This window comes from Coniophora puteana (genome assembly GCF_000271625.1).
Source record: "Coniophora puteana RWD-64-598 SS2 unplaced genomic scaffold CONPUscaffold_4, whole genome shotgun sequence".
Lineage (NCBI taxonomy): Eukaryota > Fungi > Basidiomycota > Agaricomycetes > Boletales > Coniophoraceae > Coniophora > Coniophora puteana.
Window position 1 is genome coordinate 465,866 of NW_006913056.1, and position 27,678 is coordinate 493,543.

General features: G+C 55.0%; 10 protein-coding genes across 10 annotated transcripts; 3 read left to right on the forward strand and 7 right to left on the reverse strand.

Annotated features, from left to right (window-relative positions):
• Positions 1-223: 223 nt before the first annotated feature.
• Positions 224-6,918, reverse strand: CONPUDRAFT_51974 (multidrug resistance-associated ABC transporter; the record flags this gene model as incomplete). Its single annotated transcript, XM_007768124.1, has 28 exons — positions 224-426; positions 486-887; positions 938-986; positions 1,038-1,052; positions 1,104-1,184; positions 1,245-1,281; positions 1,343-1,570; positions 1,622-1,830; positions 1,887-3,011; positions 3,066-3,134; positions 3,201-3,270; positions 3,329-3,624; positions 3,678-3,824; positions 3,960-4,175; positions 4,236-4,281; positions 4,341-4,366; positions 4,422-4,543; positions 4,616-4,860; positions 4,920-4,959; positions 5,091-5,215; positions 5,327-5,451; positions 5,517-5,610; positions 5,658-5,729; positions 5,786-5,836; positions 5,888-5,979; positions 6,037-6,117; positions 6,178-6,609; positions 6,646-6,918. 28 exons carry the CDS (start codon positions 6,916-6,918, stop codon positions 224-226), a joined length of 4,971 nt encoding a protein of 1,656 aa, XP_007766314.1.
• Positions 6,919-7,649: 731 nt separating this feature from the next.
• CONPUDRAFT_163795 (uncharacterized protein) lies at positions 7,650-10,992 on the reverse strand (the record flags this gene model as incomplete). Its single annotated transcript, XM_007768507.1, has 9 exons — positions 7,650-8,459; positions 8,511-8,827; positions 8,878-9,100; positions 9,163-9,539; positions 9,600-9,760; positions 9,810-10,208; positions 10,262-10,467; positions 10,524-10,741; positions 10,793-10,992. 9 exons carry the CDS (start codon positions 10,990-10,992, stop codon positions 7,726-7,728), a joined length of 2,835 nt encoding a protein of 944 aa, XP_007766697.1. The 3' UTR covers positions 7,650-7,725.
• Positions 10,993-11,354: 362 nt separating this feature from the next.
• Positions 11,355-12,268, forward strand: CONPUDRAFT_151771 (uncharacterized protein; the record flags this gene model as incomplete). The annotated part of the gene is made up of 3 exons (XM_007768508.1): positions 11,355-11,421; positions 11,474-11,933; positions 11,989-12,268. The coding sequence occupies 3 exons, from the start codon at positions 11,355-11,357 to the stop codon at positions 12,266-12,268; spliced, it is 807 nt and encodes a 268-aa protein (XP_007766698.1).
• Positions 12,269-12,937: 669 nt separating this feature from the next.
• CONPUDRAFT_71443 (uncharacterized protein) lies at positions 12,938-13,700 on the reverse strand (the record flags this gene model as incomplete). Its single annotated transcript, XM_007768237.1, has 4 exons — positions 12,938-13,412; positions 13,463-13,474; positions 13,535-13,579; positions 13,645-13,700. 4 exons carry the CDS (start codon positions 13,698-13,700, stop codon positions 12,938-12,940), a joined length of 588 nt encoding a protein of 195 aa, XP_007766427.1.
• Positions 13,701-14,859: 1,159 nt separating this feature from the next.
• Positions 14,860-16,822, forward strand: CONPUDRAFT_151773 (uncharacterized protein; the record flags this gene model as incomplete). Its single annotated transcript, XM_007768509.1, has 6 exons — positions 14,860-15,187; positions 15,234-15,734; positions 15,789-15,997; positions 16,044-16,233; positions 16,289-16,363; positions 16,422-16,822. 6 exons carry the CDS (start codon positions 14,860-14,862, stop codon positions 16,820-16,822), a joined length of 1,704 nt encoding a protein of 567 aa, XP_007766699.1.
• A 1,085-nt stretch (positions 16,823-17,907) lies between these two features.
• Positions 17,908-20,395, reverse strand: CONPUDRAFT_142896 (Metallo-dependent phosphatase). Its single transcript, XM_007768510.1, has 5 exons — positions 20,061-20,395; positions 19,720-19,952; positions 19,518-19,610; positions 19,058-19,462; positions 17,908-18,972 (listed from the first exon to the last, which is right to left on the reverse strand). Exons 1-5 carry the CDS (start codon positions 20,241-20,243, stop codon positions 17,958-17,960), a joined length of 1,929 nt encoding a protein of 642 aa, XP_007766700.1. The 5' UTR covers positions 20,244-20,395; the 3' UTR covers positions 17,908-17,957.
• A 167-nt stretch (positions 20,396-20,562) lies between these two features.
• Positions 20,563-22,898, reverse strand: CONPUDRAFT_163797 (uncharacterized protein; the record flags this gene model as incomplete). The annotated part of the gene is made up of 2 exons (XM_007768511.1): positions 20,563-21,333; positions 21,414-22,898. 2 exons carry the CDS (start codon positions 22,896-22,898, stop codon positions 20,977-20,979), a joined length of 1,842 nt encoding a protein of 613 aa, XP_007766701.1. The 3' UTR covers positions 20,563-20,976.
• A 35-nt stretch (positions 22,899-22,933) lies between these two features.
• Positions 22,934-23,913, forward strand: CONPUDRAFT_163798 (uncharacterized protein; the record flags this gene model as incomplete). Its single annotated transcript, XM_007768512.1, has 2 exons — positions 22,934-22,946; positions 22,997-23,913. 2 exons carry the CDS (start codon positions 22,934-22,936, stop codon positions 23,911-23,913), a joined length of 930 nt encoding a protein of 309 aa, XP_007766702.1.
• A 111-nt stretch (positions 23,914-24,024) lies between these two features.
• On the reverse strand, positions 24,025-25,222 carry CONPUDRAFT_163799 (uncharacterized protein; the record flags this gene model as incomplete). The annotated part of the gene is made up of 4 exons (XM_007768513.1): positions 24,693-25,222; positions 24,554-24,615; positions 24,424-24,492; positions 24,025-24,367 (listed from the first exon to the last, which is right to left on the reverse strand). Exons 1-4 carry the CDS (start codon positions 24,903-24,905, stop codon positions 24,025-24,027), a joined length of 687 nt encoding a protein of 228 aa, XP_007766703.1. The 5' UTR covers positions 24,906-25,222.
• A 242-nt stretch (positions 25,223-25,464) lies between these two features.
• Positions 25,465-26,404, reverse strand: CONPUDRAFT_88816 (40S ribosomal protein S8; the record flags this gene model as incomplete). The annotated part of the gene is made up of 6 exons (XM_007768514.1): positions 25,465-25,518; positions 25,574-25,698; positions 25,757-25,871; positions 25,928-26,032; positions 26,094-26,332; positions 26,401-26,404. The coding sequence occupies 6 exons, from the start codon at positions 26,402-26,404 to the stop codon at positions 25,465-25,467; spliced, it is 642 nt and encodes a 213-aa protein (XP_007766704.1).
• Positions 26,405-27,678: the final 1,274 nt, after the last annotated feature.

A 27,678-nucleotide genomic window follows, 5' to 3' on the forward strand; every position in this document is an offset into this window, starting at 1 on the left:
TACGTTCCTGAACTCGCTGCGCCGCAAAGATATGCCAGATCTTATAGTAGGGTATTCTATCTACATGCTTCGAAGAACATCGCACGGTGCACCATAGGAAGAAATAACCATGAAGACGGGATCGACTTGAAAGCATAGCACGGTAAATTAATATATACAAGAACATCAGAAACATCATGTACAATAAACTGGCCAGCGAGGCATTTTACGTTCGCGAACACGTTCATAGACGCCCCTGGTCGCCCTCAGCTTTGGCCCTTGCAACAGCCTCTAATTCAGCAAACGTTCCGCTCTTGAGACACATTGTCCGGAAGATACCGTTCTCCTTTTGGATCAGGTTCATGGGTGTGTCGAACTCGGCGATCTCGCCCTTGTCGAGGACGATCAGCCGGTCGTAGTCGATGACGGTGCGCAAGCGATGAGCAACTGCAATCATATTAATCGTCAACAATGGCTAGACGCATAGCCACAACGACTGGACTTACCGGTAAGAAGAAGTGAATCATTGAACTCTTCGCGAATCGTCGCTTGAATCTTGGCGTCCGTGGCAAAATCAATACTGCTCGTAGCCTCGTCCAAAACGATGATCGAGCTACGGCGGAGAAGCGCACGCGCCATAGCGATCAGCTGCCTCTGGCCCTGGGAGAAATTGGTGCCGCCTGCCGACACCTGAGTGTCGAGCGAGATCTTCGTCTTGGCGTCCAATTCCGTGGGAGAAATAGACACGACGGAGGAAGCAGCCTCGTCGGGCAGACCGCTTTGCGAAGATGATGCGCGGGACGGGGCACGAGATGGAGCGCGAGAAGTCCGTTGGGACTGATAGGCGCTCTCGGTCAACATCCGAACGCGGTACAACACATCGAGACACTCGAAGTCTTCGTGCTCGTCTACACAAAGCAGTTAGTTCTTGTATCACACCTGTAATTATTTTACTCACTAAAGGGATCTAAGTTTTCTCTCAGACTGCCCGAGAACAGCGTAGCATCCTAAAATTAACGATCAATACCACATCTCACGCAGCGAAGCGTATCAATTACCTGGGGAATAAAAGTCTGCACGCCAACGTCAGCAGCACGCCCCTACATGAGAACATATAAACGTACCAGACGCGAGCGAAGGTCGTGAATACCAATCTTCGAAATATCAATTCCATCGATCATGATGCGCCCACTCGCGGGATCCACCTACACACGGATTAATATAATTAGTACAGCAGAATAATTCGAGCGTCCTTGGGCACTGACGAAGCGTAAAATGCTCATCGCGAGCGTCGACTTGCCGCTCCCTATGAAATAGAATTAATTACTAAAGTTCCCCTAAAAAGATGTTTTTCGAGATGCACGTACCAGTACGACCGAGCAGCCCAATTCGCTCTCTCGGCTTCAGCGTGAACGAGACGTTGTGAAGAACGGGCGGCAGCTCCGGTGCATATTTGATGACGAGGTTCTCGACCGAGATGAGGTCGGTCGAGCCTGTGCTTGAGGGCCAGTACGCAGGAGGACGGTTTGATTCGATGACGGCAGCGGGTTCTTGAGGAAGGTCAAGGTACTCGACCAGACGCTCGACGGAACTAAAAATACATTAGGGAATTGACGATATGAAAGAGAAAAGGAAGACTAACTTGAGATCGAGCTCGAGCGCCGTCCAGAACCGACACGCCCAGTACACGCTATTCGTGAACGTCATCGCGCTCGTGATGCAGACACCAGCGACGCCGGACTCCACGAGGCCCGAGAGGGCAAAGAGCGTGGTGATCAAGACGGCGAGGCCGCCGAGGGTGTCAAAGTTGAGTAGTAGCCAACGGTTCGTCATCCAGAACATGTACCACATCTACAACAAAACTATACTTAGCATAAATGCATCATCAAATACGAAAATAAACTTACCTTGATCGTAACATCCAGCTTCCCATGCAAACCATCCATAAACCGCCCCTCGGCCGAAAACGCGCGCACCGTAACAATCCCCTCCAAAAGCTCCCCAAACCCAGAGAAAATCGGACTCCGCGAATTGCTCTCCATCCTCCTCAAATCCCGCCCTGTGCTCAAATACCCAATCGCAAGCGAATAGTACACGTATCCGAGTATCACAGCGGGGACGAGGAACAGCGGGAAAAACACCGCGACAGTGATGATCGCCGCCGCGAACGTCGCGAGCGATGAGTTCACCGCGGAGAGCGACCCGGCGAGGTTGTCGTCGATCGTCTCGATGTCCTTGCCGAACCGGTTCAGCATCCGCCCGGTCGGCGTCACGTCGTGCCAGCGCATTGTCGCGCGCGTCACGCGCTCGAGCAGCTGCCGGAACATGAGGCGCGAGGCGCGCAGCGCGCCCGTGAACTGGATGAGGGTGGAGGAGATGTTGACGAGCGCTGAGGCGAGACCGATGCAGCCGTATACGCCAACATAGAAGAGCGGGTGCTCGCGAACGTCTGGAAGGGCCCATGTGTTGAAGGATGAGGACTGGACGTGATAGAACGTGTTCTGGGCATAATGGTGGGACTGGAAAGGGTATTCGCTGTACGCAGCCTCGTTGTCGACCAACGCGATGGACGCGTGAGTGTACGGTGCAAGTTGACTCGTGGCGTCATACGCTGAACCCCACGCGCTAATCCAGAGCTTCTCGCCGACACCGATACACTGCGCGATGACGATGAGGATCGAAAGGCCGAACCACGTCCAGTACGACGAAGCCCTCATGTATGCCAGGTAAATCGACCATTTAACCCCACCCTCCTCGCGGTGCTCGTCCTTGACGAACTTCCTGGGCTTCTTGACCTCGGCGGATTTCTGCGCGTTTTCATCGACAGGCTCGGCGGCCTCGACAGGAGCGTCCAGGGCGACAACAGGCTCTTCTTCCTTGGTTTCCGCTGCGGAGTCCTGAGCGATTTCGTCCAGAATGCCTTGTGCGCGGAGGTCCTTGACAGTGCCTTGGGTATCAATCCGTCCATCCAGCATACGGACGAGGTAATACGTCCCTGGCAGTACCAGCTCGACGTGATGGGTAACGAGAATCTGAGTCGGCATTAGACATTATAGCATTACTTGATAATAAAGCGAGATACTTACGACAGTGCGGTTAGCCAGCAACGGTCCACGGAACAGTTTTTCGTACAAGAACCGAGCAGTATGACTATCCTAACCACCGAGAAACACAGCATTAGCCCGATCTCATGCTACCGAATTAATTTATAGAAAACATACCACGGCACTCAAAGGATCATCCAAAAGAACATACTTCGTCCTCGCATACACCGCTCTCGCGAGAGCAACCCTGTCATTCGCCCGGTCAGCCCAGCTCAAGTTGAAGATCAGGTAACAAAAAAACTCACCGAGCCTTCTGCCCCCCGCTCAAACTAACGCCCCTCGCCCCAATCTCCGTCGCATCCCCGTCCTCCAGAATATCCAAATCCGGCTTGAGCGCACAACACTCGACAACGGCATTGTACCGCTCCTCGTCGTACGGGTACCCAAACAGAATGTTCTCCTTGATCGACTGGTGCCGGAGCCACGGCATCTGCGCCGCGTACGAGAACGAGTGCGTGTGCCCGAACGCGTCGACGCGCCGCGTGTTCTTCGACATGAGCAGCTTGCCTTGTGTGAGCGTCATTTCGCCGAGGAGCGCCATCTGTGTGATTGTAAGTTAACATGGTTAAGGGTTGTAAAGATGATGATGCGTACGAGCAAGGCCGTCTTCCCGCTCGCAGTCGGGCCCGTGATCACCGTCAGCTCGCCCTCGGGGAAGCTAACGTTGATATCGCGCAGCTCGAACCGGTGGTCCTGGAACGTGCTTTCCGCGACGGACGCAGAGTCCGCCAGCGTCGCCGTCTCGGCGTCGCTTTCGGATGCCTGGACACGGGTCGAGGACGACGAGCCGTTGCTGTTGCCATTGCTGCCGTTCTCCTTGTGTTTTCCATTCTTGTCTAGAACACAGATATGTCAGCTCATCATAATCGTAATAACAATGGAAGTATCACGCGTACCTTTACCCTTGCCATCAGCTTGCTCTTCAACCTTCTCGGGGACCTCATTCCACTTGAACGAGCCATTCTCGATCGCAAGTCCCTCGTACGCGCTCTCGGCGGCTAGACTTTCTTCCGTCTGCTTCAAAGAAGAGACTTGCGAAGACACCTCGTCTTCACCGAGGTACGTCTCGAGACGGCGGACGGCGACGAGCGTCTAAAGAACACGGATGGAATTAGTTCTATGATAAACTCTATTTCGAAACCAGAAACGTACCTGGAGAATCTGGACGGTGAACGTCGGGAGCGCGTTCAAAGGCAGCCTTGATAGATAATCGTCAGCATACGGAACTCATACAAAGTTTCTCGATTGTATTCCCACCTGATCATGTTGAACAAAGCAATAGCCTGCAAGAAACCATCAGCACATCATCCATAACAACGCAGACCGATGTTTGCTCACCGTGAACGCGATAGAAACAGTAAGCTCCTTCCCCTGATACACATACGTAAAGAACGACACGAGCGACACCAAAATAGGCGCGCTCGTCCAGATCGCCGTAAAAATAACCGAGTTAATCCGCGCTACACAAAATCAAAACCATCATCAGCACCTCATCACATCGCATCTCAAACAAAAAAGCGACAGGCACACACCTTTAACGATCCACGCCAACTCCTCCGCCCGCGCCTTCATCGCCCGCCCGATCCAGCGCTCCTCCCACGCAAAGAACTTGATAAACTTCACCGCGCCGAGCAGCTCGTTGAGCACGCCCATGCGCCGGTCGCGCGACGCGGACACGCCCTTCTGGATCCGGATGCGGCGCTTCGCGACGAACGAGTTGAGTGGCCAGCCGGCGAGGAGGACGACGAAGCCCGCGAAGGCGGACCAGCCCAGGACGCTGGAGAAGCAAGAGAGGTTAGTTTGAGGTGGATAGAAGAGGGAGAGGGAAAGGCGTACTTGTACAAGAAGATGCTCGCGATGATGATCTCGATGGGTGCTACATAGAAACATTCATGTTAGAGTTGCATTCACACAGAAACTCAGAAGAAAACTCGAACGCACCTCCGTAGAACATGTAAAGGCCCGACATCATCATGGCGACCTAAAAGACCCAACATACATCAGCACCGTCCTCCCAAAACCCCACCAGCAACAACACACTTACCCTATTCGCATCAACAGCCATCAGATTAACAATCTTCCCCACATCCGCACCCGCAAGCGGCTCGTCCCCGCCCGCACTCGCATTCACACTCGGGCCCTTGTCCTTGCTGGCCCCCTTACCCGCCTTCCCGTTCTTGCCCTTCACATCCGCAGCGGCAGCGGACGAGGCGGCGCTAGCACCGGCGCCCGCCTGCTTCGACTTGTCAACGATGCCCGAATAGTCCACGCGCTTAAGCGCCTTGTTGTACACGGCGCCGACGAGCTCCACGCGTATGCGCGTCGCCGCGCGTCGTCCGAACCAGAGGTGTTGGACGTCGGCTTGGGCCTGCGCGAATGTGATTTATGGTAATAATAAGTACAAAAACAAAGGAGCGACGGGGAGGCACGGACCTTGAGGACGGTACACAGGAACGCGAGGAGCGCGTATATAACTGCGCGCGACTGGTTTTCGGGGGTTGGGTCCATGACAGAGTCGAGAATACGCCTGGTAGAGAAGTTAGCAATGCATATTAAAAGACGCGAAGATATCACAGCACGTACTTGAGGAAGAAGGGTGACGCGTAGTTGAAGATAATACTCAAGACCGTTAGGGTAAAGTCCAGTCTAAATACACGTCAGCCGTTGTAACATTGATAGCACCGTATAAAAGAAATACGTACATAAGGTCGAGGGAATTAGCAGCCCAGAGACGTTTAAGGAGCGACGAACGACTACGAAGAAGACGTTAGCATAACTTTTGAAGGTGAATTAGGTCAACATACAGAATGGAATCGAAACGAAGGAACACTGGGCGAGACTGGAGAGTCGGGCTGAGGTCCCAGACATCGTCTTCGTTGAGCGTCGCGTTTGCACCCTGTCGAATAAAACAATTAGCCTAATGATGTTTGCGTGTCCAAGAAACATTACGAACCTTCTGGATCATGGGATACACCCACGAGAAACTAATCCACCCCAACAACGTCGTATAATCCTCCGCAGAAACACGAACACCCTAAATTGCCCATCAGCACCCCACTCAACAACAAATTCAGCACAAAAAGACACTCACGACATCCTCAGGCTTGACCACCCCACACGGCACCTGCATCGGCATCGTCATCACCGCGAGCAGCAGCACGCACACCACCACCAGATTCCCAATCATCCCCGCAAACGCCCACACAGGCGGCAGCGCGACGTTCCAGATGCGGTGCTCGTACAGCGTCCCGCCGAGGATCAGCACGCCGCACACGAGGTGCACGGCGTACAGCGCAAACAAGTCGTAGTGCACGGTCGCGCGCGGGCGCACGATGGGCACGCATGCGGCGTACACCCACGAGCACGCGAGGACGATGAAGGACGCCCCGGTCCAGACGGAGGAGGCGGAGGCGCTGGACGCGGCAGGCGCGCGGGTGGCGAGGACGTAGGAGCCGGCTGCGAGCCAGACGAGGGCTTCGAGGAGGGCGAGGAGGGCCAGTGTGAGCGTGCGCCAGAGGTAGATGGGCTGTTTCGCGTTGCTGTCTTGCGCTACTGCAGGCACGTCTCCTGCTGCTGCTGCTTCTGCTATTGCTTCTGTATTGAGGTTTGCCGCATCATCGGCCTTGACCTGCGCGAGCGCCTCGGCCTCTTGGAGGGTGATGAATCTCCGAAACGGGTTCAAAGGGTTCTGCGCGCGCTTCTTGACGAACGCGGGGAGGGGTAGAGAGCCAGCGCAGAGGAGGAGGACGAAGGCAGCGGGGAAGAGGGCGGCCCAGGTCTGGCGGACACAGGGCTCGGAGAAATCGAACGGGCCGCTGCCACCGCACACGGCCATGTTCTCTCTTGGCTTCTAAGCCTGAGGTGTCCTTGGTGTGCTGTTGAGAGCGACGAACGCCAGAGAGGGGGATTTGAGACTGCGGTGGCGGGATGCTGTCGCGGTATAAGCAGAGGGCGCTGACTGAGACTGCGCGTCGCACAACTGGCGCACTCGCACGATCGCGGCTGTACAAAGTCCAAGATGGCTTCACTTCTGATTCATTGCTGATGACAGCTGGCTTATAAACAGCCTCGATATGTATAGTACGCGTCAACGCTGGCCCACTGCACCGGGCTTACACCTTTGGGCAGGACAGCGACAGGCCATGTGCCAGTGTTAGATATGACACAATCGTCATTGGCTCAGAAACACCTGTCACTCCCACATCAGACCCGGTATATCGAGGGACTTAGGGTGCCGATGTCACTGGATATAACCGGGTTGTATCCAGTCCCCCGCTTCCTCGAATAATTATGAATAGTGATGGGGGACTTGTCGCTCTCTAGCCTTCTCTAGCGCTGTCCCCTCGCTGCCATTCCTTCGGACCTGTCAGACCTGTCACGTCTGACGTTGACATCTGTCAAATCCCACTATTTCCGGACGATAGAGCCCGCCCCAGACCGCCAGAGACATCCCGCCCCCGACGCATCCGTTTATGGCCCCGCCGGCGGCATTCCCCCCCATCCCGACGCGCCGTTTGACACGTCATCATACGCCGGCGCCGTTCCCGCCGTCGCACGCGATGTAGAGGGTGTATAACAACTTAAATAACAATAAGAATAGTATTAGTATGCTACAACACTAAGGCTACATTAATATAGTACATTAGATCTCGTCAGCATCGTCTGATACACCTAGAATTGACATGACAGCAGTGAGGACGGTGTCCTCGCGCTCCTGCTCATCCTCGCCGTCGTCGTCGACGTCGACGTCGTCGTCCTCAGCGGCAGCATTCGGCACTCCCTCACTAATGTCCTCGGGTGGTATAGCCTCCTTGGCAGTCCCGAACTGGCCGAAGCCCGTGAGATAGGGGATGGGGCCGGCGCTCTCTCCAAGCTCCCGGTGTACAGACGTGCCGGGCTCGATGGTGCCGGTGAACCCCTCGAGGTTGGCGATCTGATGCAGGCGATCAGCGTGCTGCTGGGTAAACCGGTCCCGTTCCCCGCGAAGGAGGGCGATCTGGTGGGCAAGGAAGGGGTGGGTAGGCCGGGCACGTTCCTCGCACCCGTGTAGGTACTCCATCTCGTCCCGCAGGTACGTTGCGACACGTCGCACCTCCACGTTGAGGCGGTCGATCTCCTCCTCAGCGCGTAAGATCTTGAAGGATTCATCCATGAGATAGCGCGCGGCCGGTGTCGACCAGGCACGCTTGGAGACGTCTTGGCGGCCGCGTCGGAGCAGGTCGATGTCGGCGAGGAACCGGTACTGGGTTACATCCTCCCACTTCACGGTTGGCTGGCCCAATGCCCTTGCCGCTGCGTTGAAGCGATCCAGGGCCGTCCGGATGGCGGCCGAGCGCACTTTCAGCGCTTTACCGATGTGCTGACGAAGTGCATACCCTGGAAATTGTAATAAGCCAGAGTAGATAGTAGATAACAATGAGTACTCACCTGTTTGAGATCGGTTCATCTTCCCTAACTCAAAGACACGTGCGACAATGAGACCCTCGAGTGTGTCGAGAGCACGCTGATACTTCCGACGTCCAACCAGCCGCCCTGTTTCCTGCCACTCAGGCGAGTCCGGTGTCCACGTCTCCGAAATCCCGAGACGCTTCTCGAGGTCGTGTACAAGCTCACGCTCCTTCTCGTACTTTTGCAGTGCGTGGCGGTGTGCCGTCTTGAGGGCCTTCGATGTGTCATTATTGGTGCCGGGCGCCATCTGTGGTGTGTGTGTGTGCCACGTATCACGCGTCGCTGCCAGCTCTTGTCTGATATTCGTGTAAGAGGACTCGGAAATGAAAGTATAGTGAATACATACTCGTAAGCCTTGAGATTAACAGCCCGTTGCCAATACTCCATCCTGAGACTCTCCTCCACCGGTTCTTGCTGGAGTGCTTCAAGATAAACCTTCTCATCCTCCAGCCATCGCTCAAACTCGGCAGTGTCAGTCACGTTGAGGTCGGACATGAGGTTCGTGACTGTTGCCCGGCTGGTCTTGATAGTGTTCAGGGCCTGCTTATAATTATTCAGCAGGAATAATGCTGAGTAAGGCACATCCGAGTCTTGTTAGTCTCATAGATAAATCAAAAGTAATGCTACGCACTGAGGTTTGCGTACATTTCGTACGTGTCGTGATGGGCAAGAAAGGCGACGATTGCCTGCTGGCGATGGAACGGCGACGCGTAGCGAACGGACGCCGCCAACGCATTCAACTTCGACCAGAGGCGCTCGCAGCCCTCGAGGTCCTCAATACCGAGGCCCTTCACATACGTTGCAAGGTGAATGACCTGGCAGAGGCGGCGGTGTGCATGCCCATGGAAAGCGCCAACCAGGCACGTGTGGTTGAGCTCCTTTGCGATCTTGCCCAGCCCGCTCTTCGCCAGGATCGTCTTGAAGCGGCATCCGATATCGTATCCACAGCCGTGGTGACACTTGTATACGTGAAGCATTTTCTCAACGACTGCCAGCGGGTACTTGGCCCTAGATACAAATCAGTTGACCGAATATCATGGAATGAGAAATAAAATAAAAATCACTCACAGTTCGCCGCTTCTAACCATGTCTGCGATCACGAGTGAGAACCCATGACGACAGACAGATCCAAAGAGGCCCGTCTCATCGAAGATGCCCCACATGCGCTTAGTTTTATCATCCTTCATGTTCTTCCAGCGACTCGCGCACGGATTGTTCTCGTCAACTTCCTGCGGGATGTTACGGGTGTGAAAACCACCAATGGTCAAAAAAGCTTACCGCTGATTCATCAGTCACAAGATCTCTCCCATTGCGTACCGCCCACTTATCCACAATCTCTCGGGGGATATACCGATCATCGTGTAGTTGAAACGCGGTGGGGAGGTCATTTGCAGCAGATGGACATATGTCGGCATCAGCACCATTGTCTTCGCCGCTCGAGCGGCGATAGATTCGTTTAAGCGAATCGTTGCCATCCATTGTATAGAGAATGTCGAAACGTAGCTTTTTCTCGTCTTGAAGATTATATGTGCATGCCGGACACACATGTTTGAGTCTCCAGTCGGGCTTGTCACGTTCCAAGACGCGGTTGACGCGTTGGCGCACCTCGTGTAGGACTTGCTGGTAGACGTCGAATGCAATGGTTACTTGGCGGGTGAGGTACCGCTGGTAGGCGACCTGCGGTGTTAGTGTGAGCTAGTGTCATTGGTCAAGAGAAATATATGATGCACCCCGTGCAGATCACAAAGCGTCTTGGTGAATGCTTGGATGGAGTAGTGAGGACAGCGGACACGAGATATTCGCAGGAGTTCGAGGGCATCAATGGTAATTGAAACATTTGGAGAGCAAGGGGAACACGGCACTAGACCATGTCTCACGAGTGTGGCCAAGATATTTTTGTCGGTGGGAGCTTCCGTTACAAAGATTGTACGGGCGTCTGCTCCCCATTCAATCGGATCAGACAGAAAACACGTAATGCCATGAAGTGCTCACCAAAGACGTCTATCACACGCATCTGTACGCCAACGGACTCCTCCGCCTTCTCTCCCACCGGCGTGTCACTGCCGCGACCTGAACGATCACGCCGATACGACCATTCGAGGTATGCGTCGACCATCGCTGGCAGCTGACGAAGAAACGTCTGGTCGCGACGAAGTCCACGGTCCCGGCGTGTGCGGTAATCCACGCGTTTTCCAGCCCGGTCTGAGACACTTTGAGCAAGTCAGTCAAGTTGCCATGAGCCTCGTTCTAAGCCCAAATACCTTTTTCTCAAATCCTCATAGAACTGACGTGCAAGTTCTTGAAACTCGCCACCGGCGTGGCTCACCGATATCTCCTCAGACCCATCAACTATTCCACCAAAGTCGACCCATTCATCTGAGTTGTTCACGATACCCTCCTGCTCCTGGTCAAGCGGCTGGTCGGACAGTTTCTCCAAGGCTGCCTTTTGATCAGCAGGCATAGCTGTGAAATGTGAGCTTACATCATAAGCACTCACAATATACTTACCGTCCTCCCGACTAGCACACTTTTTTTCGAAGTCATAGGTCCATTTTGCCACACCTTGGGGTCCCAGGGATATTGTCTTTGCCTGTCGGTACGTACTTCCTTGATTGCTAGGGGCTGGCGGAGCAGGCGCCCGAATCCTTGGTGCTGAGAGGCCGGATCGTTTACGTTTTCCCATCTGTAGACCTAGAGCGCCAATCTGTGTTTGCTGCGCCAACGCGAGGACTCTGCGCTTGCGATGTGACCACACGTGATCAATCCCCGTCCAATGTTCAACTTTACCCAAGCCCTGTACTCTCGATTGTTCGTTTCACCACCATGGTTGTTGTTCGTCATCCAAGCCGAGTATCTACAGCAAGTGTCATGACACTTGCGGACACATCGAGTAAGTTTCCATCAGTAATCTTTGATACGATAGGTTTACGATTCAATCACAGGTGTGATCTCACTCGACTCGGACTCGGATATCAGTCCTCCCCCTTCCCCCCCGCCTACGCCTCCTCCTCCTCCTCCTCCTGCCGCTCATGGTACCCCAACCGTGGTACGAACCCGTACGAAAACCACAACAACCACCACGACACCCACACGCACCCGAACCACACGGACATCCAAGGAGAGTGTGACATGGTACAACGCCCACCCGCCCACACCCTCGACGCCCACAAAGGGAATGCTGAACACCACAACCCCAACACCATCGCCTGTCAAAACGCCCTCGCGCGCCCACAAGCACGAGCAGCATGCATCGCCTCGGCAAACGCCCTTCGTGAACAAGGGCAAGGCCAGTGTTGGGCGCATCCCCCACCCCAATGACCTCAAACCGCCCCCGCCTGGCCATCCCGTCAAGAAGTACTATATAGTATTTAGCGGGCAGGAGGTCGGCCTGTTCTACACATGGTATGTGGTACTTTGGCTACATTCGTACACGAACGCTCAGCTTGAGTAATACAAGGGCGGATGCCAAGGCCCGTTTGAAGAACGTTAAAGATCCCTCCTGCGAGTCGTACAAGACGTTTGCTGAGGCCGTCTTTCAGTATCGCACCCATTGGGAGGACGGCCTTCTTGAGGCCTGTCCCCAGCCGGGTGGGCCGTTTTGGCCGCGTAGCCCATCTCCGGTAGCCTCTGTGTCGTCGGCTGACCCTTATTGGCTTGGTACCAATGATATAACCCACCAGCTTAGGTTCCTTGCGATGCAAGATTCCGACGGCGCTGGTCCGAGCCGTCCCCATTAGTAGTTGTTATCTGTTGTCGGTGAATGTATCGTACATACATAATCAATTCTTGCTTGTGCCCGCAACTGTGAGAGACGAGGCAAACAACTTCCTTGACTGAGTTTATTACATTCATATCAACTCAATGCCTGCATATACTATATACGTACGATGAGTGTGATATTGCGAGGTCCAGGATACAAAGTATGAGCAAAGAGGTTGACCATGCAGTGTACAAGTTTGCCGCGTCGCGCGTTTGCATTAACCGTTCCTTATGCAAGTGCGAGTGTCTTCACGGCACTCTCAAGTTCAATGTAACAAAAAAGCTGTAAAGATAACAACTCATGGATCATAGATGCTTCTATGGACTCAGTGGATGTATGATTACTCAACAGGGCTTTATAGTAACGCCTAATCATGCTGTTATGTGATGCAAAGGTTAGTATAGCGGACGTCCGCTATAGTGTGCTATAGTGTGCTATAGTGTGCTACACATTGTATCGCACATGCTCTGGCCGAGTCGATGGCGAATACATATTATTAGCGGGTACTGTCATTCTCTGAACATGCATACGTATACCATGTACAGAGTTTACCACAGATAGCGACTTTTCCGATTCATGCTTGTCTGGGTCACGACTTGTATAATGTAGGTACCAGATTTTGAAGCAATACATGAGAATAAAACGACTATTCTAACGTATAGTTTCGTATGCGTGTAATTTGAGATAACGGGGTGGTGGGTGCATACTCATGAAGCTTCACTTCCATGAATTTGACTTCGGCGTGAACCGACATGATGAGATCAAATATTTGCACGTACACATCCTGCAAAGCGCCATGGTCATGAGCCAATGATGTCACGTCGACTCCCCGCAACTCCTCCAAAAGAGCCCTCCCCCTTCGAGTGTGTTGATCAGCCTCCTTGAACCACATATCAGTGGCCGTAGGTCCACGCTTGCGGGCGTCCTTTAGCACTTCGTGAAAACGTTTGTCGCCGTCTTCATGAAATCCCCAGCCCATCCTCCAGCGCTCAATCTTTTGACGCGTTGTGCGAAGACCAAGTACGGCGGCGGGGGGATCGCCGGCGGAGGATGGTAAACGCGTACTGGCGGGGAGGGATGAGCCTGGGGTCGGTGCATGGTTTACCCGTGCAGAACGCTCACTGGTAAGCTTTCAGATGCTTTCGAACAGAAATAAAGGTCGGGAACTTACTTTTCGCGACGACTAGAGCAGAGGTTCAAAAGTTTCAGTAAGAGTACACCTTGTCACAGGTCTGCAACTTACACGCGGGCTCGCTCGCGATTTTTTGCCTTTTGAACCTCTTTGACGCTAGACATAATGGTCAGAAACTTGGTCAGAACGGTTGTGTATGAATCGTGCGAGGAAGTTCTTACTCAGCCTTAGACCGCCACTTGAGTGTGGCCCTGCGTTGCGCTTCGGTTTGGACCATGGGGGAATTGAAGGCCTTAGCATTGAGCGCTGAGCGTCAAACAGCGAGCGGCAATGATAAGGCGCGCAGGGTCGGATCGGCTGTAGGAGCAAACCGGTTGGCGCCTTGTGGTGGCAGTGATGGGGCCGGTAATATGGCGTGACCAAACAAAGTGCAACATGTTCACCTCCCGCTCTAGCCCGCTCCACTACATTGACAGACGGAAGCAAAATGTCCAGGCACGCCGATCGATCACAAACACCCCATACCACGGCTGAGCACGACTTGACAAAACGACACTCATGCACTGCACGTACAAATCCCAAGCACGACACGCAGGATATATGCTAAGGCAAGTGTCTTCACGCTGCCCCGCTCGCCCGCCGCTCTTCATCTTACAGCTCCATGACAAGGAGAGTGTTTTGGTGGTCTGCAGGACAGTTGCTATCCTAAGTCACATTTGGTACGCATCACTCGTCCTCATTTCGTTCACCTTGTTCCGACCGCTGCCTTCACGTTACCTAGACATGGCTCAGTTGGGCCATGTCGGCCTTATGCCCAACGACGTCCACATCGTCAACGATGCTATCACGGTGGTATTGGGATGTTAGGTCTCTGTCGGAGGAACTTCATACAACACGCTCACTGATCTGCTGTAGCTGATGTGCTATTATGTTTCACATAGGTATTAATTGCACCCTCGGCAGGTTGGGCTTTTGTCGGATGCCATGTGCAGCCTTCAAGTGGCACGCGCTGTGCAGCCACTGCATGCAATGTTTTCAACCACCGGTGAGTACATTGCTTCCTTAGGATTTGATGCGGGACTAACTGGAGGGTGTACTTACTGAGAGGTACTCGTGTTATGCACCTGCGAAAGGTCCTTGCGCCCGCCGCTTGCAGCACATTTGCAACGTGCGCCCGTCGGCATCACGTGACACCGACGTGAAACTGGTAAGTGAGCATTATTTTGCTTGCATAATTATTAATTTACGCCTAGCTGGCGCTGCTGCCCGCGCAGGTAAACAGACGCGCCAGCGCGTAAATTTATCAGGTGATAGCGTTGAACGTCTCTGTCACGCTGTTGTGAGTCTTCGGCTAGCCCTGCCTGATAAGCTGGCAAGCAAGCGTGACTCAAATTTTTCACTGAAGGTCCGATCTACCTATCGTTTGCAAAATATCCATGGACGGCAGCCATTTTTACCCCTCCAGCACCTGGTCAAGCGACTATGGCCAGGGTACTGGTGGCTCATCGCTCGCGGAGAACACCGCGTTTCAAGATGCCTTCGTGTTCACGCCGGAGGAACTCGAACTCCTCGCACAGGAGATCGCCGCCCAGGAGTCCATCACAGAAAAGCACGGACCCCCCCACGCAGAGGCACCAAGCACGTCCATACGTGCTCCTATCGACGCGCTCCTCAACCCTTCTTATCCTGAAACCATCCTGCCATCGCCCCTCACACCGTTCGCCTCTTCCTGGTCATCTCCAGGCCTGGAGACTACAGATCTGGGTACAACACCGGACCTGAGCCCCTCGCCCGTGAACCCCCCCCCCAGCGCTCCCTGTACCACTCTCGCCGGTGCCATCCAACTTCGGCTCGTCGTCTTCGGCAACTCCGTCAACGCGTGAGCCGAGTCCGGTGTTGCCGATGCCGCTCTCAGCTCCTCCTGCGCCATCTGCACCGCAGCTCGCCCGCCAAACCACCGCGGAGGAGCGTGCCGAGCTCGCTCAAAAGAGCTTGTCCTGGCCGGGTCGCAATCCGGGCCATGCGGTTCAAGAACCTCGCCGGGGAACGAAGACGACGCTCACCCCGGCTCAGAAGGCATCGCGTGAGGCGGCCACTGTTCATGGCCGCTTCGAGAAGGAGAAGCTTATCGCAGCGGTTCAGGACATCATCCGCCAGCAGGAGCAAGAAATCAAGGCCCAAGCGGGGGTTTTGAACGTCAAGGAGGAGCGTCTCAAAAAGCTTGTTCAAGGCCAGTCGGTCTTCAAGCGAACCCGGCAACCGAGCATGCGGGACGCGATCGTGTCTGCATACGCTGAGAAGGTCAACGAAGGTACGTTTATTAGGTATATCTCGGACGCAAGGTATCTCACCAATACTATATTAGGACGCGAGAAGAGGCTCCCGCTGAAAGACATCGAAGCCCTCCTTGCCAAGGACGAGTCCATGCACCCCGAAAACCTGAGCCTGGAGCAGAAGGAAGAGCTCATGGCGCGTTTCGTGGCAAAGAAGGTGCACAAGAAGGGAGGCGTACGAGCGACGAACTCGTCGGCGGCCAAGGACCATACCTGGTCAACAGGGAAGGTGCACCAGGAGGTAAGCGATCCTCAGTGAATGCGCGTTCACCGCTGATGGCTTTTAGATCGAAAACAGCGGTCGTCGCAACGGGACCCTCGGGTTCCATTTCCAGGTCCAGGGCAATGTCAGCGACACGTTAGAGCCGACGTTCTACGGCAACGCGCACGCCCTCGACTTCTTCCCAAAAGTCCTGGGGATTCAGCCTGCTCAAGTCGCGCGCATGTTCGACTTGTACTCAACCACTAATAGCAAAAGTAAGCCACCTGTTAGCTCCAAAGTCAGCGATGGTCAGCTAACCCTTTCGCGTAGATCTTGACGAGCGAGAGGCGGACGGTTTCAACGATGTTCGGGACGCATGCGCGGACAAAATCGCCCTTGGTCTCCGTAAGTTTCCGTACCATTTTTTCATTATTATCATTAACTCGCTCATATGTCTTACTAGGCCTGGTCACCGGGATCCGGACGATACGCATGATGTACAAGAGCTACTGGGACCTTGTGCTCAAGCAAAAGGTCGAGCTCATCGGCTGGCCTGAGGGCATCACCTTCGGGAATCCCTCCGACGTCCTCCACAACCGCGATGACGCCCACAGGCTGTGGAGGGCTCTCGAGTCTAACACATGCCAATGGGTTAAGTTGACTGATGCGGAGCTTCGCGACCGCACAGCCATGCTGAACCGGCGCGCCGCCAACGGCGAAGCTGTCTTCAAGACGCGCAAGCCCCGGAGTGACAAGGGTAAGAAGCGCAAGCAGGCGCCGGCAACCGCGGCTGCTGCATCGAAAAAGCACAAGAGCGCTGAGTTTGTCGACGAGGAGGAGGAGGACGAGGAGGACGAGGAGTAGCTATCGTGCTTATGTCGTATTCGTATTCTCTCAATCTATTGGCATCTACTTGATTTATAACAGGTGTGATATAGCTATTATAATTCTTTTCTTGATATAAGGCCAGCCGCGCCTACGAGGGGAAGGTGGTCCCAAACATCACGTGATCGCGACTTGACGAATCAACAAAGATACACGTGGCTACCGGGCACGCCATCGCACGCCATTGATGACGTGTACCAAAGAAATTGCTAGAACGGTCGCTGCGCTGGCGCTTCCCACGGTTGGCGGACGAGACTAGCTACTATTCAAGCTACTGTCTTTATTAGATTATCAATCGTATTTACTAGCTACAGTCAGGTACATTTGCCTTTACAACGCAAATGCTATGTGATAAGGCCTAGTATTGCTCACCGGGAGGGATAACGGGCGGGAGTGATGCCGCTCTGTACCGGCACCAGTACCCGGCGCGTCGGGGGGGGGCGGGATCTGTAGGGGCTATGACTGGTGGTAATGACGTGTCGGTAGAAAGGGGCGGGAAAGGGCGGGATTGTCGCCGACGGGATCAGTAGGCGACACGTCTGCGGGGCTTCTACAGCTGGCTAAAGGGACGGGGAAACCCGAGCATTGACAGGTGTCAACGTCAGTTCTGACGTGCCGGACGGGAAAGCGGGGGGACAGTGCTGGAGAGCGTTAAGTCCCCCATCACTATTCATAATTATTCGAGGAAGCGGGGGACTGGATACAACCCGGTTATATCCAGTGACATCGGCACCCTAAGTCCCTCGATATACCGGGTCTGATGTGGGAGTGACAGGTGCTCAGAAAAGACAAATCACTGCAACGTCCTCGCTTTCGGCTGTTTGCGCCGTCGAGTGCCACCAAGCAGTCAAAGTTGCACCACAAACTATTATACCCAGTCTCCCGGGATGTTCGCCCGCGTCTAATAAATCTAATGACAGCACCGAAATGCGCAACCCTATGCGGCGGAAACTAGATCCGTATATGACAAAGTAAACATGACAAAGAATGCAATACCCAAGCAGAAACCATCCTTTCAGACCAATCCCGAGCCGAACGACCAACCCGAGCTTCGACCCCAACCATCGAAAGCAACCACCCGCCGACCACCGACCATACCACTGCCCCGATCAGATCACCACATCACCACCCAATTCACAACCAAAAACACCACAATCGCAGGCCAAGCCACATCTCGCACATCCCGCACAAGACCTCCAACGAACCCCCGCTCGTCCTCTCCCGAATCCCGCACCTGCTGCATGATCCACCTCCGCCGCGACCCAGCCCCAGTCCCGCGTGCACAGCACCCAAACGGCCATGGCACACTCACCCGCCTCACCTGTCCACGCAACACGAACGTCCACGTCCATCGTGGCCATCTCGACGACCGAGAGAACCTGCCATTGCCGCTCCTGTTCCGATTCTTCACGTTGGTCGCCGGCTCGGGGAGAACGTCCATCTCCGCCTCGAGCCCCTCTTCTTCCTCTGACGTTGGCTGAAACCCAGCGCCTCGCCCATGTCCGCCGTAGAACCCCGATACTCCCTGCTCCGACGCAGCAGTCGCTCTCCGCGCAACGAGCTTAAACCGCTCCACCTCGTCCGGCGGCTCCTCCACCGTGTCCGCGTCGGGATTGACGAACACGAGATCATCAAGCTCCAGCTCCTCCACATCTCTCTCCCTCCCCCGGCCCCCCTCCATCCTCCGTTTCCTATCCCCATGCGGCAGCGGCGTCTCCCTCCTCTCAGGCTCCCAATACCCCGACCGCAAACCATCCTTCGCGGAGTCCCTCCTCCCCCACTCCCGCTTCCGATACCGCCTCCGCACCCTCTGCACATTCACCACCACGAGGACCAGCACGGACAGCACCGCGAGCGGCACATACGTCAGCACGTATATCCCCAGCTGGTCCGGCAGCGTGCACGGCGCGTGCGCGGGCGGCGGCGCCTGCGGGATCTGCGGTAGCAGCTCCGGCTCGGGCACGCGCGCCGCGAGCGAGAGCAGCTGGTACCCCGGCCGGCGCACGCCCGTGACCATCGAGAACGACTTGACTGTCACCTCTGGCACGATCTCCTCGCGCGTCGTGTTCGACGACGCGTCGGTGTAGGTGTAGGTATGCCGGACTTCGCAGTAGTCGTGGTCGTCCCCGCTATATAATTATAGAAATAATTATGATCCGCGCATCCATTAGCTTTCATTGGATACGGAATGCAAAGAAGAAATAGACCGCAAACCTGAATATAATCGCAGGCCTCAGCCTCTCCAACACCCAGCTGGACACCTCCCTCCCGAGCGTATTCTGATATCCCAGCCCCGCGCCCTGCCTAATATTCGCCCTGTGCTCCCGAAACCGCCCGCACCACACATTCTGATCCCGCGCGAGCGGGACATGCGAGAACAGCACAACGGGGTGGTCCCTCTCCTGCGTCTGCGCGCGCACGAACTCGACCGGGCCCCGGCGCACAGCAGGCCACTCGTCGAGACTCTTCCCCGCGCTCACGCGCGCGATGTCCTCGTCCACGAGCGCGGGCCCGTCGAGGAACAGCAGCGTATGGTTCGCGATCCCGACGCGGTGGTTCCGCGCGCCGAAGGAGGACGTGTACCGCGCGGGTGCCTCGAGTGCGAACGAATCTCCTATTCTTTTTTGGTCCTGTCAGTATTTACAAAGAACGTGTGAGAGGAGAAGATACGCACCCGATGTCATGGTTCCCCGGTACATAATACACCGGCACAGGCTCCCCGTGCATCTTGAATATATGCCGGAACCGCTCATAGTACGCGTCATACCTGCACACCAAAACCAAAAACCAAAACCCAAATCAGCCAACTCATCGCCAACACAAACCCCACCCCAACACAACCATGAAACATGAAACACAAAACACGAAACACTCACTCGGCAGGACTCATCACCGCCCTCCCATTATCCATCATATCCCCCAGAAACACCACCGCATGCGGACGGAGCACCCGCACCGCCGCGCGCCAGCTCTTGCGCAGGTACACATCCACCACGACGCGCGTGAGGCGCGCGAGCAGCGGGTGCCGGTCCAGGTACGAGTTGTCGTCGAGCACCTGCGGGTCCGCGACGATGAGGACGCGGGTGAGGCGCGAGTCTGGTGTTAGGGCCTGTGTAGCATGCGCAACGTCATGGCATCATGATCACGGCACAAGAAAGAAACGTGTGAAAGTCAGATAGTAGTAAGGCAGGAAGAAAGTGAGGAGACAAGAACGCACCCGCCGCTCGTCGGGCCACGGACACGAGCGCACAGCGCGCACGAACACCCCGATCTCGTACCAGAGCACGATCGCGACCCACGCCGTGCGCAGCGCGAGCACCGCGGGCCGTCTCGTCCTAACCTGTGTGCCGGTGCACAGCGCTGTCCTGGTACGCTTGCTCGCGATCCCACCGCGAGCCATGGTTGTCTTCTTGGAGAGAACCTAGAGTCAGCCTACTAGTGTGCAGAGAAGAAGTAAACCCAGAGGTGGAGACGAGTGAAACGCTGCAGCTGCGCGCCGGAAGATTAATACTAATATTATCGAGTGCAGCCTGCGAAGGGACTAGCCCTGTCGTCACCACTGGATATAATTAGCCCCACCATGGATGAACGAATTCAAAAGCGGAGCAGCCAATCGCGACGCAGACGAACGCGCGGCATCCAGCCCTGCCCTAACCATTTACAGTAAACCACGCTTGGACATACTTAATAACGTTCGCAACTCCAGAGTCGTTGAGGATGGGGAAGTGAGGTGTCGCATTACAGTCGGGAGGGGTAAACGTACAATACTATGTATGCAAGCAGATGTATCGACAGTGCCAGTGCGTGCGCAGAGCACCAAGAATCGAGAAAATATAAGTACGAACGCAACCGTAAAGACAGAACTAATCGAAAGGAAAGGAAAGGAAGAACAAGAAGATGAGCAGAGAAAGATGCGTTTAGAGCTGCTGTACCAGCAAATAAAATAACCTTGGGATAAGTATAATCGTGAAGCGCACGCCTATAAACTGTCGTGTTCGCGGGGAGTGCAAAAATGTCACCAATTATTTATATAAGAGAGGGGAACCCAGGGAGAACCGCAGAAACAAGCAAGCTCGAGACCAAGGAAACATGGTCCTAGAGCCCAAAAGGTCCACTTGCAAAAGGTCCCCAGATCAGACATCGTCCGCAGACCCGTCCGAGCCAGACTCCCACCCCGCATTCACCAGCGCAGGCTGCACGCTCTCGTCATCCACCGCGCAGAACGAGCGCGTCTTGCGCAAATACTTGGACACCGGGCTCTTTATCGACATCGACATCGACATGGACGCAGCCGTCTCCACAACATTTACGTCGACATTGATATCCTTCGACGTCGTGACAAGTGTTCCGCCCAAGCCGACCAGCGCGCGCACATACGAGCGCGGCTCCAGTCCCGAGCCGTCATCGGCGTCTCCGTCATCAACGCGCTTCTCGCTTTTCGAGTGCAAGGCCGCATCGACTGCCATCTCGTCCTCTCCACCAAAGTCAATCTGATCACGAAAAAAAAAGAACGAAACAACGTAAACGTTAACAAAACTAGTACATGGGATCAAGAAACACATGTACGTACATAGCCGTCATGTCCGCCCTTTTCTCCACCGAGCTCCCCCTCGTATCCGTGCTGGGAAGACGCGCTCGTCTCCGAACTGTTCCTCGACAACTGCAGCAGCTGCGACTTCCCGTTGTTGAGACGAGAGCCAACACCATTCTTCACCGCCATGTCGGCCGCGATCGTTGAAGACCAGCGTTTCTTCGCGAAGTTGACGGGCGAAGGCTTCAGCGTGAGCACACTCGTCATGAGCGGCGACGGCCTGCCCAGCAACGGCTCGTCCTCGTCCTCTGCAGCCACAGTAGACTCCTGATGACTGTACACCACATTCCGCAGCGCAGACACAGTGACAGGGTCTTCAGGCGGCGTCACAGGCGGAGGCGTCTCGTCCGTGCTTGTCCCGGGCGACTCGCCCGCCTCGGTGTCCCGACGGTCATCTTCCTCTTCCTCTTCTTCCTCTTCCTCCTCCTCTACTTCTTCGTCGTCATCGTCTTCTTGATACTCCAGCTCCGACTCTGACTGACGCGGGAAACGCTTGCGCCGAGCATAGCTGTTCGGATTCGGCCGATATGACAACGAGCCGCCCCATCCTCTAAACCTCGAAGGAGCAGAAATGGAATCATCCTCCTCGTCCGACCCGTCAGACATCCTCAGCCTCTTCGACGGCGGCTCCCGCCCATCGTCTTCATCCATCGCATCGTCCAGGTCCTCAGGCACACCCATATCCACATCCTCCTCCTCCTGCTTGAACCGCCGATGCAGTCCCTCCTCATCACGATATTCCTCAGCGGCAGGAAGAGGAAGTGGAAGTGGAAGAGGCGGAGGACCCATCCCGCCCCCAGCCTTATTCCTCTCCCGGTTCGCTATCCGCTCCTCCCGCGTCAAGCTGCTGAACGGCTGATAATCCCTCCGCGCATGCAAATTATTCGCGAGCGACTTCCGCCCGAACCGCCCGTTCGCATCGCGCGGCTGCTGCCGCTCCTCCATCTCCATAACGAACGTCTTGAGCCACCCGGGCGCAGAGATGCTCTCCCTTCCAACGATGGCTACAGGCTCCTGGACGACCGGGACAGGCAGCGGACGCGTCCGGGGGCGCCCGCGAGGCCGCTTCGGCTGCGGAGGGAGATCCTCGGGGCGTGGGTGCTTGCGTGGTCGGCCTCTGGGCCGTTTCGGCACGACAAGCATCTCCTTCGCCTTCACGGGCACCTCGACTTTATGATGAGGGGACTCTGATACCGGCGGACTCGGAGGACGAGGGGGAGACGCGGGCGGTGGAGCCATCATCTTCTTCTTGGTGGACGGCTCCTCCGTGGCAGACTTGCGGCTCGCAGCAGCGGCGGCATGCGACGAAATCTTCTCCGAGACATGCTTCTTAACGTTATCCCGATCAACCTCTGGCAGGACCGTGCCCGGGGGGAGATGGCTCAGCAGGCGCGCGGGCCACGGGAGGGAGTAAATGGCAAAATGGCGCAGACACCTGCAACGAACGCGGTTGCTGAGGCCCATCGCGGTTGGAGAGGAGATAACAGCGCATTACGGTGATGGTTACTGTAGGTTTCTGACCTTCTCGGTAAATGAAGAGGGGGCTAATCCGCGGATCGCAGTTGGTCGTCGAAACAAGCACTGTTTGTGCGAAACTTGCGAGAAGAACGGTAGGGGCGGTTACGCTCCAGTGGCATCGGACAACGAAGAAACAAGCGCTTCTGACAGTGATGTGGATACCACCGACATCACCCCTACCGTTCCCGTCAACTTGAACATCAACGAGCGACGTACTCGGAGCCGAGTATATGCCGTTGTCGCAGCAGCAGAACAGGACTCCGATGATAGCGAAGACGAGAAGGATATAGCAGATCCTTTGGCCAGCACGGGGGCAGTTGCTCCATCCGAAGGAATAGAGTTTGAAGGTGGCTCATCGCGGGCTTCGTCGATGCAGCGCCTTGAAACTCAATCTCGGTCGGCGCTACGTCTCACAGATACTGCGACACCGGATCCATCATCAGCACGGCCCCCTTCTGTATCCAGCTCCTTGTCCACCGCAACCTCGGAACAACGCAAAACGCCATTCCGGTCCATCATTTCCACTCGTCGGCAGAAGCTTGAGGCATCGGCTACCCCGGAAGCGGATCGGAAGACGAGCACGCCCGGCCTATCAGAGAGCGCGTCGTGCCCTCCTGCCATACGAAGGAGCGTACGGAGCGTAAGCCGCCTGTCAACTGTGCTTGTCGACAAGGGCAAAGGCAAGGAGCGGGCATCAGACGAGCCGGAAACGCGCACGCTTCGTGGTAGACCACCTGTCCCTGAGAAGGTTTCGGTGCCTGCACCACCTCCCAAACCGGAGGTGCCCAGGGGCAAGGACGGAAAGCCGTTGCCGACATGCATAACGTGTTCGAATGTCCTGCCTGTCATCTCTGTCGACTCGGAGGTGGTGTGGGGTCTGACGTTTGGCAATGAAGCCCCTCACAAACGGGGCAGGAAGAAGAAGCTAAAGCAGGAATGTCCGCGGTACGTGTTTGTCTAGGTCAACGTGTTGTGGGGCTATGATAAGCTCATATAAGTGCCTCGGAACGTGATGTACTTGCCCTCGCGGAAAAGTTCGCAGTTGTTCTCACAATCGTGCTGACGCTCAACGTTAGCATACAGTCGTCGCGCGTAGCGGGCCGGGAGAGCTCACGTTTACAAACCGAGCAGGCCCCAAAAATAGATGGTTCTTTTTCATCGAACGGGAGTGGATGACGCTAAAGTCTCGGCGGATGTCGATGTTACGGAGGTCTGTTCGCTTGAGCTCTTTGTCTTCCTCGTCGGTCAAATGGGCCATCGAGCCCTTGAGCTCCGTTATGACTTGACCGGGGATGAGAGGCCTGGTGGCGAGAATACAGAGCTCTGACTTTCCAGTTTTGTGCGAGTATCGGGATGTATGCGAGATTTCGATGCATCCAGAGGGGTGGTAGAGCTCAAGGTACCGGGAAGCATGCCTGCAAATATAGGGTCAGGAACAGAAAAAAAAAGTGGCGACTTTGAAGAGGCTGACGTAGCAAATGCGTTTACTTGAGGTTGTTTATACTGCTCATGCCTAAGGTAATACGTGATGGGGTCAAGGCTACGAAGGGGGGGGTTTGTGAGCGCCAAAGCTAGCCGAAGTTCAACATGGTCGCACGCACCTGAGTAAGTCGTCAACGGCCTGCCGCACAGATAAAAGCGCAGGTGCTTTCGAGGCCACCAGCTAATGAAGAGGGGATGAAAAGGACCGTAGTTACGGAAATCAGACAGAGGAGGCGGGATGGCTGCAGTGTCGCTCACGCTTTGGACGATTGTCATAATGTCCTCTTCGTCAACCTTGGGTAAACGCCTTGAAGGGTCCATCTTATGCACGACGAGTGGTACAGCCCCTGTGCCAACCTTCTCGACAAGGAGGCGACTGAGGAAGTCATCGTCCTTGGACAAGTCGCGCATGTTCATCATTTTGGTGGGGCGCCATGTCCACCTTGTGCGGTGAGAACAGCTGGAGCTCATGACCGGGGACGTGGTCGTCGATGAGCTCAGTGACTGGTGGAGGGGGACGCGTGAAGGAGGGGGGTGAGAGGAGAGGACACGGTGAGACACGGAAAGAGGACTCTATACTAATGACGCGACTGGACAAAGGCACCTGAACACGGCCAAGTGAGCGACTCGGTGGAGCAATCCACACCCGGCAATGATTACGGCAGCACTCGACTAAAATATCCGCGTTGTGTGCACTCTCCAAAGGCCGACCACCGATACAACCGCCACCCTCCGCTTTCGTCTCAGTCTTCCGCAATCTGAACAAGTGCACCATCTCGACCCCGAACATATCCTTTCCTAGCAGGATCACACATCCTTTGCTGTGCGTAACCATCCCTGAACAAGAGCACACAGCATCGGAGGACATGGCTATATTGCAGGAGTAGAAACATATGGCGGACATAGCATGGGCGTCATAGCTAGAGCAGTACGGTGTTCCAAGTTTTTTACACTCATGCCCCCCTGGACGGACGCTCTAGCCAATCATACATATGCGAAAAAAGGAGGAGAACGAAACACAAACAAACGTTTATGCGTTGTGCGCGTGCTTCTGCTTGCCCGTCCGGATCTTCCTGATGTAGAACTAAAGGAGGGAAATCGGTCAGTTTTGAAGGGAGAAAGAAGTGTTGCAATCGAACCTCAAGCTCCTTGCCCTCAAGGATGTAACCGTCAGACCGACCAGATTGGCCCGGTCGGCTCGAGATGGCAGCATACAGGCGACCAGCAGCAAATTGACTCTCCAGCAGAGGGTCAACCTTAGCCTCTGGAGTAAGACCAGATTCAGAATTGTGAGGTATATTGATACAATGAGGCACACATACCCTTCTTCCGCTCCTCGATGATACGCTGAAGGTGGTTGGATTTTTTGGCCTCCTCGGTAGCGACGGCGGCGGCCTGAGCAGCCTTGGCACCCTTCTTCGTGATAGGCTGGGCGTACTATTGCAATATCTTCATCAGCCTCGTATCCGGCCAATCTGCATTCGAGTACGTACGTGCGACTCGTACCACTGTCTGAAAGGAGTAGCGTCGATCTGAATGATGGCGCCCTTGACGAGGGTGTTCGTGCGGACGAGTTCGTTGTTGGAGGCGTTGTAAACCTGATAGTTGGGTCAGATCATGGAAATTATGCACGATCGCGCTCAGGGTCGAGGTACTCACAACACCGATCAACCTCGTTTTTCTCGTTATGCTCTCAGAGCCCCATGCAAAATTGCCAGTGTCGAGGCGGAGGGCGCGGTATTTGAGGTTTCCACCGCGAACGCGAACAGTGTGAACACGCTTCGGGCCAAGCTTGGTGCTGGCGGCCTGACGGCCGAGTTCGAACTTTCTCTTCTTGCGGTAGTGGGCACGCTGGGCACCGGAGGCGGAACGCTTGTACCTGGACGAGCGGGAAATACCTATAATGAATCATCGCGGTCAGCAAAGTTGTCTCCGATGTTCAAGACGGCGAGCAGGCAACACTCACCCATGGCGGCGAGTCTTGAGCTTGAGGATGGGCCGGTGTAGTCGAAACGAGGTGTTGATGATGATAGCCTCACAAACAAGGTTTGCCAGCATATCAAACTCCGTCCGGCGTTCTCCGGAAGTGCCCATCTTCCTCACCATGATGATTATGCGTGCAAAACATAATATACATTCCATCTTCTCAGGTTTTTTTTTGTTATTCCGAAACAACTAAAATTCATCATAAGCTACACTTAAAAAAAAGAAAATCCAACAGTTTTATGACAATGTTTCCTGCCTACCTATTCATTTGTAGAATATCGGAGCACAAGCACATTGAAGCTGTATTCCATGGCCACTCTAGATGACTTATGACGATGTGTTGTCGGTATTATAATAAACAGTTATTCACCACAGCAATTAAGTGACGACCTTGGGCCCGGGGAGCAGCCACGAGGTTGTAATTTGCGAGCCGAGGAGGTTCTCAAACGGATCCGCCTCGGAGGCGTGGTTCCTTCACGAAAAGCTCTCTCTAGCGTAGAGCACCCGAGCATCCACTAGAACACGAGATGAACTTTCTCCTTTTTTGCGCATCCCGCCCACAGGCTGCTTACGCCCGGTACTGCGTGCCTTCCGCGGCTCGCTGATAGGTGGAACGAGGGTGTATGTGGTGTGCGTATCGTTTGCTTACCGGACCGAACACATCTCGATCCCTCCGAGATTTCGATGTAGCGATTGTGGGTAGGCGTTTAGCAATTAATCTGTCGAGCAGTCATGAACAGAAAAGGGTACCCTTCGATGAATGGCGCATCTTGTGGATTAGCGTTGATTAACATTCACCATTTAGTACGCGAGGAGCCACCTGTCCCGGGCGGGGGGTATGAGTCTGTGAGCCCGGAGCGTTGGCGTATCAGCTACAACCGCACCACGGTTTTAGCCCTGAAGATAGTGCATCGTGCCGCGACACCGTAGCACCAAGCAAACCTCTGCTATCCTTGCACTCGACACAGCGCGGAAATTAGGGGAGCCAAAGAGTCGGACTTAGGGTCACGTATTCCCAGCAATACCCCAAGTCTCGGTCAAAACACGCGCCGGCCTTGCTAACCGCTGACCGGAGGTCGCAAGGGCTCGCCCATTGCGTGAGGTCCTGCTAGTAATAACCGACGTCAATCGAAGAACAAATGAGGGTCATAGCTGGCAATCAGACAAGCAGAGTGCCTGCCTACCAGTAAACTCGCGTTCACCTGGCGCCGCGCTGTGCACGATCGACACTCTCAGGAGCATTGTCATAGCTGTGGCG

What these genes read in the sequence shown, in the direction of transcription:
- CONPUDRAFT_142896 (XM_007768510.1), bottom strand. Translation starts at nt 20,243, where the DNA reads ATGGCTCGCGGTGGGATCGCGAGCAAGCGTACCAGGACAGCGCTGTGC. An exon ending in CGTGGCCCGACGAGCGGCGG is followed by an intron (nt 19,953 to 20,060) that starts GTGCGTTCTTGT and finishes CATGCTACACAG; the next exon opens with GCCCTAACACCAGACTCGCG. An exon ending in GCGGTGATGAGTCCTGCCGA is followed by an intron (nt 19,611 to 19,719) that starts GTGAGTGTTTCG and finishes TTTGGTGTGCAG; the next exon opens with GTATGACGCGTACTATGAGC.